The following is a 20,938-nucleotide window of genomic DNA, read 5'->3' on the forward strand; positions in this document are numbered from 1 at the left end:
TGCATAGGTTTCCTTTAAATAGGAAACCCATCATGTGGTCATGTTGATGCATTGGCTTAAATTCTGCCGGTCACCAAAGTACAGAGAAGGGATTCCAACACTCATTTGCTACATGCATGTTCCACGTTGGCGACTCAAGATGTTCTGATGTGATAACCAGGCAACAAGTATTTTGGCAGGCCAAGCAAAGGCAACCCCATAATTCTCTCATGGCAGAATGACTTTAAAAGGAAAACAGTACTTGGTGAAATATGCAGGCTGTCATTTCTGACCTTCACTTATGAAATTAAATGTAAATCTTTAGGCTGGATTCACACTGTGCAGAAGTGGCTCATAGAAGGGGTCTGGTGAGTCCCTGTTTCCCATTTTAGGGATAAATCAGGCCCGAAACAGACCCAAAGACGCACAGGACCCTTATGCAATGCACTCCGTGGCTGCCCAGAGATGTGTGAACCGGCTCCATTGAGAGTTGGTCAGTCTCCTGTCATGCTCCCGTTAATTAGCAATGTTCTTGGGGACTACAGAGCACACCTCCGGTCAATGTTATGGAGAGGAGGAAAGGGGGAAGGTATTCTGTAATCCTAACTCCCTTCCTGTCCTAGGGTGAGAGCACCGCTTCTCTATACAGGACCTTCATTGACCGTTGTAACCCTAAAACATGAAATGTGTCCCTGGCAGGATCACCAGGTTAAAAACCACGAATGCAGCCACGATTTTTGAGGACTGTTAAGCTGCACTATTATTAATGGCTTGTTTTGGGGTTTGGATAGGCTTCAATGGCATAGAATTATCAAGATATCGGTCAGTTGTTGAGTGCAAGTTTGCTTTAGGGGCGAATAGATGAATCCACTCATTTATAGCATGGCTTTACTCCCATAAATCTTTGCAAGAAACCCAAAGATGTCAGTAACCGCATGTGTGTGTGTGTGTGTGTGTGTGTGTGTGGTAATGATTGTGCAACCTTGTTCCACGCATCTATGTGCCAACCTCCCATTGACAAGAAACCAAACTGTTAAATAATTTTCAACTTTTATTTAGAAAAAAAGATTGTCCCAAAATGAGACATCACAGTACAAAATATAATAAAACTCTGAAACAGAATATACAAAAGAAAAAAAGTACATTTGTTTTTCTTAAAACAAACAAAAAAAAAAAAACACAATAGTCTCCTTGGTGCAAGCATACATTCTTCCAAGGAAATCGATCAGCAATAATGCAAAGTTGCAGTGCGAATGTACAGTACAAAAAAAAAAAAATAATAATATATATAATATAAAGTTAAGTGCATTCCCAAAAGAGAATCATCAATACTTGAAAACAGGCAGACACTTGAACAAAACTGAAACAGTACTGGTCAAGAAGTCATGAACAGGGAGCAAACGCTTTCTACAACATGGCAAGGCAACCCTCACCATGGCCAAATCCAAGAGATAGCCCAAAATGTTCAACATGGCAAGGGAAACCACTCACCATGGCCAACTCCAGGAGGTGGGTGAACGGTTGCCTAGCCTTGCTATACAGCGTTTGCAGGTCATCCTGTACATGATCCAAAACCAAAGTGCATTGAAAAAAAGTGTAGCATGGCTTCATAGGCGGCAGCAGACTGTTTGGAAAAGCCCTTCGATATAAAATAAGGAAGTTTACCTACTTCATGTATCTGAAGGTGGTCCTGTTCCACCCCCCCCCCCCCCCCCATTGCCCTTAGGGCTCTTTTGAGCTCCTACACAGCACTAAGAATCAGGGCAACCAACAGTTCCTCCTTCAGAACATTCAGCCAAGAGTCACCATTTATAGCTAGAAGAATACACAACTTCTGGAAGTGCCATCAATCTCATGTATCTGAAGGTGGACCTGCCTTTGTCGCCCATAGAGGTTTGAGTGCCTACTTAGCACTAGTGATCAGTAGGCACCAGGGCAACCAAACAGTTCCTCCTTCAGAACATTCAGTGTTGAAGCCAAGAGTCACAGTTTAGAGCAAGAGAAGGCAATATAGAAACTTCTGGAAGTGCTATCCATTTCACGTTCTTGAAGGTGGACCCGTTTTTTCCTGCCTGTATGCCCCCTACAAGACACTAGTGATAAGTAAGGAGGATCCATCTGTAGCCTCAGGGCAAAACAGGTCCTCCTTCAGAACCTTCAGTCTTGAAACCAAAAAAAAGGTTCACAGTTAAGAGCTAGAGAAGGAAATACAGAAACTTCTGGAAGTGCTACCCATTTCATAGATCTGAAGGTGAACCTGTATTTTTTTTTTTTTTGTTTGTTTTTTTGCCTGTAGGTTCCTTCAAGCTTTTACAAAGCACTAGTGACATGTACAGAGGATCTATCAGCCCCAGAGCAAAGACCCAAAACAAGCTCCTCCTTCAGAACATTCAGTCATAAAGCCAATAGTCACAGTTTATGGCTACAGAAGGCAATACAGAAACTTCTGGAAGTGCTACAAAAAGGCAGAACTGGTTTGCACAGAGTTGGAAAAAAAAAAAAAAAAAAAAGCAGAAGTGTAGTGGTTGAGCCTCCTAAAGAGAAGTGTTGGCTTACACATATCTATGTAAGAAAAAGTGCTTTACAAAATAAATCAAAAATGTAACACTGCTTTAGACTAATACAACTAGAACTTTGTCAAGATAATACAAAATAATGCTTGTTAGAATCATGAAATGTCTTTAGTGATTGGTGCTCAGGATTTTAAGCACATGATATGCATAAACTGACAGGCTAAAGCTAAAACGCATTTTAGGAGTCATAATCTAGGCATGGCAACCTTGTCGAGAGCAGAAGCTTGGCAGAGAGAAAAAAATAAAAAAATAGCTTAAAGTTGGAATGCTGACAATTAAACTTCCCTTTGTATTAAAAAAAAGTTATTTGCTGCTCTTTAGATTTGAAATACTCAGACTCGTACTAGGAAAAAAGTGATCACTGTGGTACAAAAGACTTCAAAACAGTCATCAAAAGTTATGCATGAAGGTTTGATGGTACAATCGGTACCCGGCACACCTTTCTAATACAAAGAAACAGTAGCCTGGAGTGTCCTCCTTTTTTTTTCCCCCCCTTCCCCATCTGCTATACAACTCAAACTCAGGCCCGAGGGTTGCTTGAGGCAGGGCCAGCCATCTCTTCGACTTTTGCATTGTGTTGGCACACCTGAAGAACGACAGTCTTTGGGTGGCTATTCGTCAACGGAGTTGACTCCTTTGCATTGATTTCAGCCCTTGAAAACGTGGTTTTCCGAAAAACGGAAGGAAGGCCGCGGGAGAAGATAGGACCTGCTTTTAAACAGTGCTTTTGTCAAGTTCAGAAATTGAGAAACAAGTGCTTTTAAGTTCAGTTTATTGCACGCAGGTATTCTTGTTGGCATCAACCTGGAGGAGAAAGAAATAGATTGGTAAGTGAACATTCTGAGAAATATAAAAACAAAATTTTTGAATATTATAAATTCTATTTTAATATATTAACTATATAATTTTATAAAAATAAATGTAAATATAAATATTTTATTAAATATCATAGTATTTAAGGGGGTTCAAACTAGAGCCAAAAATGTAACAACCCAACCCTCCTAATTTCCATGGCCATTTATCACATTGGGATTAAAATACCACTGTCTGAGAAAAATGATGAGTTAAGACATTTCTAACACTAAACTCTCAGAACCTACCTCAGTGTAGGTTGGAGGGGGCATGAACTTGAACTCTGGAGCGTACATAAAGATGGGACTGTCGCAGACGTTGTCCAGCTCATCGATCAAAGGAGCTGTTGGGCTGTCAATTCTGTGGTCCTCACGAATGATGTCCAGATAACATGGAGGAGCTGCAAAAACAAGATGAAAGTGGTTTACTATAAATACTTAAGGATTTTAAAACATGCACGAGTAACAGAAACCCGAGACAATGGGTGTCATTTACTAAAACTGGAGAGTGCAAAATCTGGCGCAGTTCTGCATAGAAATCAGCTTCCAGTTTTCTCTTTTTCTTCAAAAAGCTTAATTGAACAAGCTGCAGTTAGAAGCAGATTGGCTACCATGCACAGCTGCATCAGATTCCAAGTGCTCCAGTTTTAGTAAATCTCTCGCCCCCCCCATGCAGATGTTAAAATACACACCTTCTGGAGTGCCGGGGATGTTCAGATCCAACCAACTCATTTCCGAGCTGGCCTGGCTTGCCATGCTTGAACTGCGGCTGCTGAGACCAGATGAGCTGGTGCCAATCACAAGGGGCAGGTCGAGGATGACCTTCTTTGCGCCGGGAACACTGACATAAACCTGTTGAAAATGTAAAAAAGGAAAATTTAGTTTTGAAAATTCTAGAAGAACCAGAGATGGTTTTGAGAAGACCGGAGATAGTGGTAGATAAGATGGACAAAAGGCTTACCAGTAAAGAATATTCCACTCTCAGGATGTGGCAGCCAAGGAGGGAAGGCTTGATCTTTGGTACACGGATGCTCTTTCCTCTCCAAGAGTCTGTCATGCCGGAGATGATGTGACCTCCCCTCACGCTGCAGAGCTTCTGGTTGAAGACTTTGGTCTGACCATTGGCCAAGTAAGTGTGCTTGGCGACGATGGCAGCTTTTGGGACCACAATGCGAGAGCAGGTGTTCTCAAAGTCGGCGGAGATGCAGATCTCATCACCTACAACAAAAAAATAGGGGCAAAAATATTAGAAACGTATAAAATAATTCTCCTCCCCAACCACAGACCTCAAGCAATACTACAAAAACACCCCATAGGGGTTGATTTACTAAACCCGGGGAGTGAAAAATAGGGTGCAACTGTGCATGGTAGCCAGGCCGCTTCAGATTGTTCAATTAAGCAAAAAAAACAACAAGAAGCCGATTGGTTTCTATGCAGAGTTGTACCAGACTTTGCACTCTCCAGTTTTAAATAAAATCAACCCCATAGATATTGATGAGACACTTACCTTGACAGAATCCCTTGCGGTTGATGCTGGCACTCATAGTGATATGGCCATCGGGGATGAACATGCAAGTCATCTTCTTGTGCTTTTTGCCAGAAACAGGACACTGAAAGGAAAAAAGGGAAATTATGGTCACACTTCAGCTCCACTGAGCATGAAATCTAGAACAAGGTTGCGGTTCAGCTAGCTTTGGTGACCCTTTGACTTCTGGCGTTAATCAGTAATGCTTATTACTTAAAAAAATGACTTGATTAGCCATGACCTTGCCCTTTCAAAAGTTGGCTGCGGCTTACATTCAGATGTGGTCTAGGGTAGGCTACTGATGAAGTTCTGAACTGAATTACAAACAGGGTTGTAAAAACATTTATGAAGCGGATGTAGATAAGGGAGAGAACTTACCGTTAAATCTGGAGTGCTCACATCCACTAAGTCAACCACTTGGAATTTCTTCTGCACTTCCAGAGCTGGCACTGATGGTCGCTCAAGGAAAGCTTTGACCCAATATTTTACAGATCCATACTTCCCCTTGAAAGTTGAGCCCAAAGGCCTGGAAAATAAACAAACAAAAATATATAAGTCAATTTGTTGCCAAAAAAAAACACCCCCAAAAAAATAGCTGCTCAAACAATTGCCTCTCATCATGTGATCTGGACCTTGACTTACCCCTGAGGAAGCTCGAATCCAAACTTGTACTCGTACCGGTTGCCAGGTCTTAGAATTACAGAGCCATCTGAATCTAAGAGAAAAAAATAAAAAAAAAAAAATTTAGTAAAAAACACAAAACCAGAGATTACCAATATCCATCCATTTAAGAAGTCCTACAAAGCATAAGCACTTTCCATTTCACATTTCATTTGTGGCATTGTGTTCTTGGCAGCTGTAGCCCATCTTTTGATCCAGACCATGGATCTGAATAAAGATTTGGCCACTGCAGCGCTGTCTCTTATAATCTTAAGGTTCGGCAGTAAACTGATCTGTGCCTGCCAGGCTTAGCACAGCAGAGTCATTGGATCAGGTTTCACGCATACAGTAGGGTTATATGGTGTTCGGCTTGTGCTGCCAAGTGGGGATATCACTGGGGACCTGCTACTGACACCACACATCTACTTTTCTCCATAAAGACTCCAGATCTACCAATGCCATCCCTTTGTCTTGTAACAAAAAGATGCTGACTAATACACAGAGGAATTCATAAAATCAAACGCATACCCTATTACCAAATTATCCATTCCACCAGCATCAACTGCAAGGACTCTTGTTTATCCAAGTCATTGTAAACCTGTTTAACTGGCCTTGAACAAATGTTCAAGTCTAAGGGAACATCTTCTAAAAAAGAAAAACTAGTCCCTAGGGAGTAACGTGGTGGTCAGTAGTATAGTCCATGAAGGCTCTCATGGTGGTCAACGGTAAGAAAGCCCCATGATCCATTCCACCAGCATTAGCCATGGTAAAGCTCAACCTCTCAAACATTTTATTTTACCCTAGAAAGAATTGTCTGGTCTTGAGGAACCCTTGGTAAAAAAAATAAAAAATAAAATTCATTGGGAAAGAAGGACCTCTTACACTGGTGGTCAATGGTTGGAAAGCCACCCCTCCTCACAGTGGTGGTCACTATGTCACCCTACTAAAGACATAAAATATCACCGGTGTCATGCCAATGAAGTGGCGTTGACCCTAGAACTATGGAGGTACATAGAAGCTCAATCAACTCAAGGAACCCCAGAACTATGAAGGCAACACAAGATGGTTAGTCAATGAGCCAAAAGCTCAAGGAACCCCTAGGAGGAACCCAGGAGCTATTAAGGTACCATCAGTTGGTAAGTCAATCAGCCAAAGTGCAAGGAACCCAATACAATAGAAGACTGGTGGAGAAAGCCCAGTCTAGCTTGTATTTTGGTCACATCTAATCATTCCCAACACTAACAACCGAAGACGCTACATGAACTAGGGTCAAAAAGGCCTACAACATTTGATATCAGATCCAACTAAATATAGCTTTTCAACCACAAATGATTCATTCCACCAGACACAAAACCAAACAACCACAAAAGCTCTTTCAAGTCAACACTACTATGATACAAGTCGACGCGCGATCATCCGCTAGAAGAGACTTAATCATTGTAACAAAGGAGGCATGCTATTTTGTGTTGGGGGTGTTAAATGGACCACGGTTCATTAGCTAATTAACCAGCGAACCGTTGATGAAACGCGTGGGTAAAGGCATTATCTATTTCTTTCAATTGAACCCATCGATGTGTGAATTTAGATTAGATATAAATCCCCAGATACAGTGCAACTACAAGTCCCAGCATGCTATCGTAACACACATAAGAAAACACAGGACCACATGGTCCTCAAGCATCCTTTAACCCCCATTCCCAGCTGTGGTGCTCACCAGAAGGCTGATCCTCCATCTGCAAGGTGTCCTCAACCCTCAGGTACTCCATCTCCTGCTTGCAGTGCTGAGCTCCAGAGGACCAGACCACCTTGGCCACTCCACAGGCAAGGAGCTTGACTTTCGTCACCCGGGTAACCTCTGCCACCTCCACCATCACCTTCCCGGTCACCTTCTCCCCTCCGCAATAGACCTTTTCTGGGTCGGTGAAGTCCAGCTCGAAGAACTTGACCTTCTTGAAGACCACCATGGTTGTTCAAGTTGGGATATCCCGAACAAAAATAAAAATTAAAGGAATATTCTCTTCAATGGGGGTTCAATTCACTGGCAGCCCCCCTGGTGAGCAGGGAGTGTCTGTGGATTGTTTTGGTGATGATTTCTGCAAAAGTAGCCACTCTATAAGCTGCAGAGCACAGTTGCTTCTGTTCTGTCTCTCTGCGAGCTGAGCGCTTCAAAACATCCGGAAGCCTTTCCTATATATATGCCTGGACTCGGTTCCGCCCCCTGACTGCTCAGGCTCTCCACGTGCATCGGGACCTGCATGCCGTGCTCGCCTCGTGCACAGGGCGCTGATTGGACGGCGCCGCCATGCTTCCAGTGCGGCCAGCCAATGGCTGAGCCGAAGCGGCTCGTGGACAGTGCGTGCACGCAGTGGGGAATGCCAGGGGAAGGAGGAAGGGGAGTGGCCGGGACATCATTCCTCGAGTTGTTTATGAAGTGCCAGAGCTGGGGGCGGGGGTGTGTGTGTGTGAGAACAGCGGGCAATACAATCAGCTGCGCCGTCCTCATAGACATGTCAGACCCTGTGTGTGACACAGCCCCGTGTGTCAGACATAGAGCTGTGTACATACATAATCAGTGCAATACACCGTTCTGTAGGCCACTATAGTTACCTCAAACCTATACTGATCACATTAGGTACCTCAGACCTTACAATGGTCGCTGTAGGTACCTCAGACCGTACAGTGGTTACTATCATTACTTTAGACTGTACACTGGTCACTTTAGATCCCTCAACCCTACACTGAGCATATTAGGTACCTCAAACTGTACACTGGTCGCTGTAGGTACCTCAGACCTTACACCAGTCGCTGTAGGTATCACAGACTGTACACTGGTCGCTGTAGGTACCTCAGACCTTTCACTGGTTGCTGTAGGTAACTCAGACAGTATATCAGTCGCTGTAGGTACCTCAGACCGTACATTGGTTGCTGTAGGTACCTCAGACATTACACTGGTTGCTGTAGGAACCTGTAACCATACATCGGTCGCTGTAGGTATCTCAGACCGTAGATCAGTCGCTGTAGGTACCTCAGACCGTAGATCGTTCGCTGTAGGTACCCTGCAACCTTACATTAGTCGCTGTAGGTACCCTGCGACCTTACACTGGTCGCTGTAGGTACCTCAGACCTTTCACTGATTGCTGTAGGTACCTCAGACCATACATCGGTCGCTGTAGGTACCTCAGACCATAGATCGGTCACTGTAGGTACCTCAGATCTTAGACCCCTTTCACACCATGGCGTTTTGCAGGCACTATAGCATTAGAAATAGCGCCTGCAATCTGCCCTAAAAAAGCTGCACCATTGTCTGTAGTGTGAAAGCCCGAGTGACCAGTGCGCTGAAAATCCGGCGGTAAAACAACGCTAAAAATGGCGGCGTTTTACCGCCCACGCTATGGGCAGTGTGGTGTGAAAGGGGTCTTACACTGGTCACTGTAGGTACCTCAGATCTTACACTGGTTGCTGTAGTTACCTCAGAATGTACACTGTCGCTGTAGGTACCTCAGACCATACACCGGTCACTGTAGGTACCTCAGACCTTACACTGGTCGCTGTAGGTACCTCGGACTGTACATCGGTTGTTTTAGGTACCTCAGACCCTACACCGGTTGTGCTGGTACCTCAGACTGTTCACTGGTCACTGTAGGTACCTTAGACCGTACACTGGTTACTATAATTACTTTAGACTGTAAACCGGTCACTTTAGATCCCTCAACACTACACTGATCACATTAGGTACCTTAGACCGTACACCGGTCACTGTAGATACCTCAGACCATACACCTCGCTGTAGGTACCTCAGACTGTACACCGGTCACTGTAGGTACCTCAGACTGTACACCAGTGGCTGTAGGTAACTCAGACCGTATACCTCACTTTAGGTACCTCAGACCTTACACTAGTTACTGTAGGTACCTCAGACTGTACACTGGTCCCTTTAGGTACCTCAGACTGTACATGGGTCACTGTAGGTACCTCAGACAATACACCTCGCTGTAGGTAGCTCAGACTGTACACTGGTCACTGTAGGTATCTCAGACTGTTGTTATGTACACCAGTGGCTGTAGGTAACTCAGACCGTACACCTCACCTTAGGTACCCCAGACCGTACACCTCGCTGTAGGTACCTCAGCCCATACACCTCACTGTAGGTACCTCAGACTGTACACCAGTTGCTGTAGGTACCTCAGACTGTACACTGGTCACTATAGGTACCTCAGACCATACATTGGTCACATTAGGTACCTCAGACCGTATACTGGTCACTATCGTTACTTCAGACTGTACATTGGTCACTATAGGTATCATAGGCAGTACATTGGTCACTATAGTTACCTTAGACCATACACTGGTTACATTAGGTACCTAAGACTGTACACTGGTCACTCTAGGTACCTCAGTCCATACAGTGGTCACTGTAGGTAGTAGGTACCTCAGACCTCACACTGGTCACTGTAGGTACCTCAGACCGTACACTGGTCTCTGTAGGTACCTCAGACTGTACACTGGTCCCTATAGGTACCTCAGACTGTTCACTGGTCACTGTAGGTACCTCAGACCATACACTGGTTACTATAGTTACTTTAGACTGTACACTGGTAACTATATTTACCAAAGACCTTACACTTGTCACATTAGGTATCTCAGACCGTACACTGGACACATTAGGTACATATCACATAAAGTTACAAAAGATTCTATAATGAGAAGAATATGGAGCCCAGCCCTCTCTTACTATCCATATACAGTATAGAGGAAGTGAGAGCTAAAGCCAAGTTTTACATTTCTCTATATACTGTATAAAAGTAAATAAAGCCAGGCTTCCTATTCCTCTCATGGTAGCGTCCTTGCAATATACAGTATTTGTTATACACACACATACAGTAACTATACCTACTGTATATATAACATAAAGCTAAGGACACCTATCATCAAAGGAATAGAAAGCCTGGCTTTACTTATTTTATATACAGTATATCTTTGTACTCATCAGTAAAAATGAAGAAATGGAAGCCGGTGGTTCAGTATGACTTCCCAGCCATGAGTATTTTCAGAAGGAGAGGATAGCCATGGCACATACATGTCACTGTATCTCTCTTATGACAGATGTACAGGTTCCCTTTTACACATTCGTATTTTGCTACAGCACTTTATACCAAAATCTAACTTTCTGCATCCGTGACACAGCGTGTGGCCCAAAGTATCTTTCATAGGAATGGCCATGAATGCCCGGGAGACAGGGGTACATTGTCTGTCATAGTTTGCCTTTATTGTTTTCGGAATATAAATTTGGTTGAAATTGAAAGTGGTCTCAACTTGGACAGCATTATACTTTCGATGCCGCATCTTTGTTGAACCTAAGAAAATTGAAGCACGTGTCAGTTAATTTTAAGCAATCATAGGCATTACAATCTTCTATATAGTGCTTGGGACTACATGACGAACTGAGACGTAATGGATTGTTTAAGCAAACCCTCGCCTTTTAGAGTTTAGGTTATTCTAATATACAGGGATTGTACAATTAGCATAGCTGGGAGCTTGCCGGATTTGAACCAGTAATACCAAAATTTAGTTCAGGTTGTTGGGTCACCACAGGCTATAAGGTGCATGGCCAGTTGGAGATCAATACGGTTAAAGAATAAAAAGCCGTGGTGCGGGCTTGAAAATATGTTATTTGTCATTAGTGTGTATGGTGTACCATGCTCAGTTTTTAAAAATGTAATGGGATTGCAGGCATCATGCAAACTAACAAACATGCATAAGTTAATAATAAAAAACACACCACACTAATAATTATTATTATTTTATATTTATTTATTTACTTTTTCATTGGATAACATTGGCCACGACCTGATTTATTGGTTTATACAAAATTAATTGATTATAACATCAAATTTTATTTTCATAAAATCATATTCTCAACCAAAATGTTTTATCAAGCAATAAACCATACTCAGCCCCGCCACTGAGACTCGAGCTGACTCAGCATTTATCGTGAAACCTTTTTCTTAAATCTCCCCTTTGGTTATTCACCAAAGGGAGCTACCACATAAAACGGCCGCAACGGGCGGGGGTTAGAATGACAAAGCAGTGGTAGTTGGAACAATCATTAATTCACGACTGGACTACGCAAACTCGCTTTACATAGGATTACCACAATATCAACTTGCGCGATTACAACTCATCCAAAACAGGGCGGCAAGGCTGATAACAGGAAAAAAACCCTGGGAATCCATCTCTCCTTCACTGAGGAGCTTACATTGGCTAACCGTAAAAAATCGGATCACGTTCAAGACCCTTTGCCTCACCCACAAATACGTGCATAGAGAAGCTCCGCAATACCTAATGGAGAAAATAAATCATTACACACCAAACCACAGTCTTCGATCAGCCAACAAAAACCTCCTCCTTGTGCCCAAAGCCCGGTATAAATCCAAGGGTGATCGGAGATTCGCTGTCCAAGGGCCTCGGCTATGGAATGCTCTACCAATCAACATCCGCCTGGAAGAAAATCACCTGGCTTTTAGGAAAAAAACTCAAGACCTTCCTCTTTTAGCAGATGATCAAAGCTTGCCACAGCGCCTAGAGGCGATTCAGTTTGCATTGTGCGCAATACAAGTATTTCATTCATTCAGCTCTTTTGCGCTGTATTTTCTCTGGCAACTGACACTGACCCTAACGGAGTAGCTCCTTAAATAGGCCAAAAAAGGCCTTCTAGAATATTCTGAAAGGTCACTTAACCTTTACTAGCCAAGCCCTATCTGAACTCTTACCCTTCTAGAACCCTCTAAAACACCTGACCCTAACTGACCAATCCCTAACTGAACTGCTGACTTTCCAGAATCTTCTATGACACCTGACCCTAACTGACCAATCTCCAATCAACCTACTAACCTTTCTATAACCCTTTGGATCACCTGACCCTAATTAGCCAATCAGCTTTGAAATTAATTAAAACCCCTTAAAATGGTTCCTAAATGCCGATGCCGCAATCCCATGAGGAAAATGGGGGGCCTAAAAAGGCTTCCCCCTTATTCTTTCCCATTCTTTTTACACTTTATATTAAATACGAGGGTCATGGCCTTTCCATTTCTAGAATTGCACTAAATACAAGGGCCATGGCCGTTCCATTTCTAGAATTGCACTAAATATCAGGTCCATGGCCCTTTCACTTCTAGAATTGCACTAAATACGAGGTCCATGGCTGTTCTAATTTTAGAATTGCACTAAATACGAGGACCATTGCAATTCCATCTCTAGAATTGCACTAAAAACGAGGGCCATTGCAGTTCCATCTCTAAAATTGCACTAAATATGAGGGCCATTGCCATTTCATTTCTAGAATTGCACTAAATACGAGAAGCATGGCCATTCTGTTTCCAGAATTGCACTAAATACGAGGGCCATGGCCATTCCATTTATAGAATTGCACTAAATACAAGGTCAGTGGCTGTTCTATTTTCAGAATTGCACTAAATTCGAGGGCCATTGCCATTTCATTTCTAGAATTGCACTAAATACGAGGAGCATGGGCATTCCGTTCCCGTAATTGCACTAAATAGGAGGGCCATGGCCATTCCATTTCTAGAATTGCACTAAATATGAGGCCAATGGTCGTTCTATCTCTAGAATTGCACTTAATGCGAGGGCCATGGCCCTTCAATCTCTAGAATTGCACTAAATACAAGGGACATTGCCATTTCATTTCTAGAATTGCACTGAATACGAGGAGCATGACCATTCCGTTTCCAGAATTGCACTAAATACAAGGGCCATGGCCATTCCATTTCTAGAATTGCACTAAATACGAGGCCAATGGCCCTTCTATCTCTAGAATTGCACTTAATTCAAGGGCCATGGCCGTTCCATCTCTAGAATTGCAATAAATATGAGGGCCATGGCAGTTCCATTTCTGTACAGAGATCTTTTTATAGGAAAAGGAACTGAAAGGTTATTAATAAGGAATTGCTAGAGCTAAACAAAAAAAAAAAATCATCCCAGTAGAATGTTCTTAGGCTTGCTTTGCAGTGTTATTAAATGGATTTTGCAAGCTTAGTAGAATTAGATACACATTAAGCTACTGCCAAATTTAATAAGCTTTATGCTTGGCAAGGCTAAACACCAAAGGTGGCCTAAACTGAATAGCATAATTTATGTCATAGGCTTATCAATACCCTTGGGTCAAGCCCCCTTTAGCTTTTCAAACCTTTTTTGTCCAATCACATGACACATGGGCTCATTCTTCCTCTTGATTCGTCTGGTAGCAAGCCTTCCTCACTGTCAGGGTCCAGATCTGGACCTATGACCTTTGTGGTGTCGGTAGCTCTTCTCGCAGTGCCAGATGAGATGCTGGACAACTCCCTGTCCTATCTCTTAATACAATCTTACCTTGTCCCTTGTTTCAGCTGAACTGTGAACTCTTTGCTCCTCCCATGAACTTCCTGATTTAAGCCACGTCTCTACACTTCCTGTCTGCCAGATTATTGTGCTCTGTCCAGCCAATCTCTTGCTCTTTTGCGTACCCGCAGCTGTCCTTATCTTCACTACTACTCATTACTGACTTGTTCCTTGACTACACTTTTGCTTGATTCCAACCTGCAGTGCACTTGTTACCCACCTTTGGCTTATCTACTGACTACATGTCTGCTTGATCCCTACCTGCTATATCTGCTACTGGACCCCGGTGTGCTCACCCCCTGGTGGGGTTATTCTGAGGCCTGCCACGCAGCAAAACCCATCTCCGTCATCAGGTGCTCTGGAGAATACGTTAGTGCTTAGGTTCTGCACCTCATGGGAGCCCACGTCATCCACCAGGGTGACCTGCTTGTATACATATCCTGCCGGTCAGTGGGAGCCTCTCTACTGCTATAGCTACTGGTCTCTAAGCCTAATCCCTGACCATGACACCTACCGTTGCACGGAATTTATTACAAAGTAATGAGTGTGCAACATTCTATGCACCAATACTCATACCTGAAAACTTGCCGGACTTTGGGCCGAGATACCATCTTACATGTGGTTTTTCCAACCCTCTAATTTTCAAGTCAAAATCTCTGGCCTCTTGTGTATTTCACATACTGTACAGGTCAAAATGGGCCTAGGAGGGGGGGGGGGGGTGTAGCTGTGGTGGGCATTTGGTACTGGCATTGTCCGTGCCAGCTGTTATGGCACCATCACTGGGGAGACCCAATCAGGATAGCGCACAGAGATCACTCAACCCTAGAGAGCCAGAAGACAGAGATGTAGGTAAACAGAAGAGAGAATGCTGATGGAGACCCATCAGTGGTAGGTGAGGGACAAAGAGAGCTTGAGGCATGCACAGACTGTGGGAGCATATCAGAGGGGCAGCAAGATTAACAGCAAAGTAAATACAGCCAATCAGGAAGGGGCTGGGACAGCAACGGCAAGAGACAGCTGCCATTTTCTTCCTCAACCCTTTTTTACTTCCCCTTCCATTCCAATAACCTTAGACTTATCCACATCCCAAAGTCCCTAAGTTTGCCAACACTGGGAGCCCAACCAACAAAATGGTGTACCTCCAGTGGGAGTGTCTATGACTGCCTGGGTTCAAGGGAAATGGCTTGAATGACACAGCACATCAATGGATGTCAAAAAGGACCAGCACTGGACCATGGAACGAGATGTCTGTGGGGGGTGTTCCGGAAAGAAGATAAGTATTGCAGCAAAAGCTGTTTTTTCATTTTTGCATTTGCAGGGCAATTCATTTTTAATGCTATTTAAATAAACTAGAATTGGGCTTTTAGGCTCCATTCACACTAATGCATTCTGTATATAACTGGTTGCCAAAGAGGGGGCCGGGAAACCTACCGCCGCGTCCTTAACAACCGATGAGTCATCAGCTGTCAGCGGGCTTGAATGTAAAATAAATTGCTGCCAAAAAAATTGTAAAAAAAAAACAGCGTGGGGTCCTGTGGGTCTAGTGTGGATTTGGAGGGGACCCCCCCTCGCCAAAATGTTACACAAAAATGTCGTGGGGTCTGCCCCCCAAAATCTATACCAGACCCATATCTAAGAAGCCAGATGACAGCTGATGACTCATCGGTTGTTAAGGACGCCGCGGTAGGCTTTCCGGCCCCCTCTTTGGCAACCAGTTATATACAGTGAATGTACAGCTAAAAAACATTTTGGCGAGGGGGGGTCCCCTCCAAATCCACACTAGACCGTAGGGAGGGACCCCACACTGTTTTTTTTACAATTTTTTTGTAAATTCAATTGCGGCCAATTCAATTGCGGTAAAATCACGCATCTACCAAAAATGCGGCAAGCACCAAAAAAAGCAATTAAAAAAAATGCTCAAAAGCAACATACATAGATGTGAATCGAGTCTAATGTATTTTTTTTCGACATTTTGGTAGGTTCCGTACTTTCCTGCAGTGTGTATTTAGTTTGTTTTTATCCAATATCTGTTCATTATCTCAGTAATATAATATATGGCTTCAATATCCGGTGTCACCTGATTAACAACAATAAAAAAAACCTCCAAGGACATGCATGTGGAGATGGCCTGTTTTGGTTGGGTTGGGATTGTTGTGAAGATGAGGGTTGTCGGAGATAACATTACACGGTTGTTTGTGTCTTTATTTTTATTATTTCTTGGAACACGTTTACAGCAGCTTACTGCTGACAGAAAGTCCTCTTATGTGCTATAAGTACACCGACACGTACACATGTCAAGTGGAAGGTGCTGACAGAAGAAGCTTCCTTGATTGATCCTCCTAGGTCGCTTCCATAAAAAGCTGCTACATAAACCGATGGGGAAAAATAAACAGCGCAGTGTTCTAATTTTTAAAGGGGCGAAAGTAATAACAACCATAATGCAGAGGGAGACAAATAGTGATTGCCGATAATGTTTTATAAGCTGGTAAAGTGGAACTGTGCTGCTGAGGGTCCCCGGAGCTTAGGTCATAATATCCGAGTGCCTGTGCAGAATTACCTCAAAGTCCAGCCTTCCTCCACCAAGGTTACTTCAGGGGTTACTAGGGGTCCTCTGAGCACTAAGCAATTTGTGGCCCTCAGTTAAGTAACCATTAACACTGGTGATATTTTTTTGCTACCGTATCTGTAAAAGGTGCATTCTTGATACTGAGAAACCGAGGATATGTTTCCCTCTGAGGAGGAGGGTTCTTCCCACTGACTACCAACGTAAGGAAGGTTCTTCCAAGTGACCACCATCAATGAAAGGAACATTCTTACCACTGGCCACCATAAAAGCAGCGTTCTTCCCTCTGACCACCAATGTAAAGATCATTCTTCCCACTGATCACCAATGGAAGGGACATTCCTCTCACTGGCCACCAATGTAGGGTACATTCTTCCCACTGACCACTAATGTTAGGAACATTCTTCCAACTGACCTCAAGTTTAAGGCTCATTCTTCCCACTAACCATCATTCTTCTCAGTGACCAGCAATGTAAGGAACATTCTTACCACTGACCACCAATGCACCAATGAAAGGGGAATTATTTCCACTGATCACTGATGTAAGGAGCATCCTTCCCAGGTACCACCAATGTAAGGAACATCCTTACCGCTTACCACCAATGAAAGAGGCATTATTTCCACTGACAACCAATGTAAGGGTCATTCATCCAACTGACTATCATTGTAGGGGGTATTCTTCTCAGTGACCACAAATCTAAGGAACATTCTTCCCACTGACTACCAATAAAAAGAACATTCTTACCACTGACCACCAATGAAAGGGGCATACTTCCCAATGACTATCAATGTAAGGAGCATTCTTCTCACTGACCACCAGGGTAAGGGACATTCTTACCACTAGCCACCAATGCAGCAATGAAAGGGGCATTATATCCACTGACCACCAATGTAAGGGGCATTCTAGCACTGACCACCAATGAAAGAGGTATTCTTTCCACTGACTACCAATGAAAGGGACATTCTACCTCTGACCACCAATCAAAGCAGCATTCTTTCCACTGACCACCAATGTAAGGTGCATTTTACCACCGATGACCAATGTAAGGATAATTCTTCCCACTGACCATCCTTGTAAGGGGCATTCTTCTCAGTGACCACCAATGAAAGGAACATTCTTTGCAATGACTAACAATGTAAGGAACATTCTTGCCACTGACCACCAATGCACCAATGAAAGGCATTCTTTCCACTCACCCCCAATGAAAGGGATGTTCTATCACTGACCACCAATGTAAGGAGCATTCTTCCCACTGACCACCAATAAAAGCAACATGGTTCTCAAAGCCCACTATTTTAAGGAGCATTCTTCCCCCTGACCAATATAAAGGGGTCCTTCTCTCACTGAACACCAGCTTTGAACCCAAGACACTACCTTACACACTGCAGACCTAGAGTAGAATAGGCTAGGGTTTTATTTAACCACACCCCTTTAAGCCCCCTACCACTGTTTGGCATTTCGACCACACTAACCTTTGGACGCGGCACGTTGCAATTACAGTAGATCTGAAAGGGCTCTTCGGTTGACCCTGGCCACGCTATCCCTTTAATTCCAGTTCCTGTCCTTCCCCAGTTCAATATCAAAGTCATAGAGGTAGAAATACTTCACTCCTGACACAAGAGATAAGATTTTACAGATATAACCTGATTATTATGTCTGAACATGCTGTAAAGACATTCGTGCTGATAAAACAGCAATTTCTTGAGTTTTTTATGATTATAGTAGACTTTCAAGCAACACCTGAAGAAGATATGCTGGGAAATCAAAAGGTTTACAAAGTTTGCTACACAATGCCAAGCTGCAAATAGAAATGTGGCTTCGGTGCTGTTATTTTAGGCTGATTTTAGTCCAGTGTTGTTAAGCTGTTGTTTTAGGCTATTTTCTTTTGTGGTCGAATGTTCTCAAGCTATGGTTTTAGCCTATTTTCCCTTCTGGTTGATTGTTCTTAGGCAGGGTGGATTTTATTTAAATCATCATTTTTAAAGAGCAACTGTCATCTCTGTCCTGCAGTAGCTCCTCCTCTGACCCACTGTTGGCTCCTCTGACCCGCTGTTGGCTCCTCTTGGCTCCTCATCTGTCCCACTGTTGGCTCCTCCTCTGTCCCGCTGTTGGCTCCTCCTCTGTCCCTCTGTTGGCTCCTCCTCTGGCCCGCTGTTGGCTCCTCCTCTGACCCACTGTTGGCTCCTCCTCTGACCCACTGTTGGCTCCTCTATCCCACTGTTGGCTCCTCCTCTGTATCGCTGTTTGCCTCTCCTCTGACCCGCTGTTGGCTCCTCCTCTGACCCGCTGTTGGCTCCTCTGTCCCACTGTTGGCTCCTCCTCTGTCCCACTGTTGGCTCCTCCTCTGTCCTGCTGTTGGCTGCTCCTCTGACCCACTGTTGGCTCCTCTGTCCCACTTTTGGCTCCTCTGTCCCACTGTTGGCTCCTCCTCTGTCCCGCTGTTGGCTCCTCCTCTGACCCACTGTTGGCTCCTCCTCTGACCCACTGTTGGCCCCTCCTCTGTCCCGCTGTTGGCTCCTCTGTCCCACTGTTGGCTCCTCCTCTGTCCCGCTGTTGGCTCCTCTGTCCAGCTGTTGGCTTCTCCTCTGACCCGTGGTGACTCACAGACAGTCCCATTCACTTTAATGAGACGGTTGGTGATGCTGCAGTGACACGACAAGGTGAGGGACGTGGCGGCAGCAGGTAGTGGATGCCCGCTAACAGGTGCTGCCATGATGTATCTGAAATGACAAGTGCTCTGTAAATGTAAGGACTCATTCTTACTGGTAGTTAGAATCTTTAATATTTGCAAACAAAATTAACCGATTAAGGGCCGGGCCTCTTTTTGAGATTTGTTGTTTACAAGTTAAAAACATTTTTTTTGCTAGAAAATTACTTAGAACCCCCAAACATTATACATTTTTATTTCTAACACCCTAGAGAATAAAATGGCGGTCATTGCAATACTTTTTGTCACATCGTATTGCGCAGTGGTCTTCCAAGCGCACTTTTTTGGAAAAAAAAAGCACTTTTTTGAATAAAAAAATAAGACAACAGTAAAGTTAGCCCAATTTTTATTTTTATTTTGTGAAAGATAATTTCACGCTGAGTAAATTGATACCCAACACGTCACGCTTCAAGATTGTGCTCTCTCATGGAATGTTGTCAAACATTTAAGCTTAAAAATCTCCATAGGCGATGTTTAAAAAATTCTACAGGTTGCATGTTTTGAGTTACAGAGGAGGTCTAGAATTATTGCTCTCGCTCTAACGATTGTGGCAATATCTCATGTGTGGTTTGACCACCGTTTTCATATGCGGGTGCTACTCACGAATGCGTTCGCTTCTGTGCGCGAGCTCGTCGGGACGGGGTGCTTTAAAAAAAAAAAATTCTTATTTATTTTATTTTATTTATTTTTACACTGTTTAAAAAAAAAAAAAAAAAAAATGGGTCACTTTTATTCCTATTACAAGGAATGTAAACATCCCCTGTAATAGAAAAAAGCATGACAGGTCCTCTTAAATATGAGATCTGGGGTCAAAAAGTCCTCAGATCTCATATTTGGACTTAAATGCAATAAAAGAAAAAAAAAATGTTGTCATTTGAAAAAAATGGCAACAAAAAAATGCGCCTTTAAGAGGTATGGGCGGAAGTGATGTCGCTTCCGCCCTGCTATGGTATGGAGACGGATGGGGGCCATCTTTGCCTCACTCATCTCCATACCCAGCCATGGACAGGGCCCGATCGCCTCCACCGCTGCCGATGGCTCCGGTAAGCGGCAGAGGACACGGGAGAGCGGCGGGAAGGGGAGGGTGGCCCCTCTCCCACCGCCGATAATGATGATCTTGCGGCGAAGGCACCGCAGAGACCACCATTATCGTAAACAGGACTGCCAGCTCAAAAGATGGATACTTCGGTTGTGGCAGCAGCTGCGGCCATTACCGAGATATCCATCTTTAAATTGCCGACGTATATTTACAGGAGCCGTTCGGCAAGTGGATATACAGCCTCATGCTACATAACTATGCTAAATAAACTAAATTATTAATGTATCTTAAATAGAAAACTATCTTTAGATCAGATTTTTACTCTAAAAGCATTGTATTAAAATAAATGTGATCAGTGGCGGCCCGCCCATAGGGGGCGCCCGGGCGCCGCCCCCCCTCCCCCTAGGTGTAAAAAAAAAAAAAGTTAAAAAAAAAAAAGTAAAAAAAAAAACGGGCCCTTTAAGACATTTAAAAAAAAAAAAAAAAAAAATGTCATTTAACAATTTAACATAGTGTACTGTGGCGCCGGTCACAGTGCACTATGAGAAGCGCCACGTCCATGCAATCACAAGATTGCATCCATGGCGCTTCATTTGCGGGTTAAAAACCCGCCTTGCGGCGCACTGCAGAACGCCGACTAGCTTCC

The 20,938-nt window shown here is 43.6% G+C and overlaps 1 protein-coding gene across 1 annotated transcript; it reads right to left on the bottom strand.

The window, feature by feature from the left end:
• Positions 1-1,017: 1,017 nt before the first annotated feature.
• Positions 1,018-7,768, bottom strand: TXNIP (thioredoxin interacting protein). The gene is made up of 8 exons (XM_077464282.1): positions 7,303-7,768; positions 5,571-5,643; positions 5,307-5,454; positions 4,911-5,013; positions 4,365-4,621; positions 4,096-4,255; positions 3,653-3,804; positions 1,018-3,356 (listed from the first exon to the last, which is right to left on the bottom strand). The coding sequence occupies exons 1-8, from the start codon at positions 7,550-7,552 to the stop codon at positions 3,324-3,326; spliced, it is 1,176 nt and encodes a 391-aa protein (XP_077320408.1). The 5' UTR covers positions 7,553-7,768; the 3' UTR covers positions 1,018-3,323.
• Between the last annotated feature and the right edge of the window lie 13,170 nt (positions 7,769-20,938).

This window comes from Lithobates pipiens, unplaced genomic scaffold (assembly GCF_037356315.1).
Source record: "Lithobates pipiens isolate NorthernLeopardFrog02 unplaced genomic scaffold, aLitPip1_a1.2 Scaffold_30, whole genome shotgun sequence".
Lineage (NCBI taxonomy): Eukaryota > Metazoa > Chordata > Amphibia > Anura > Ranidae > Lithobates > Lithobates pipiens.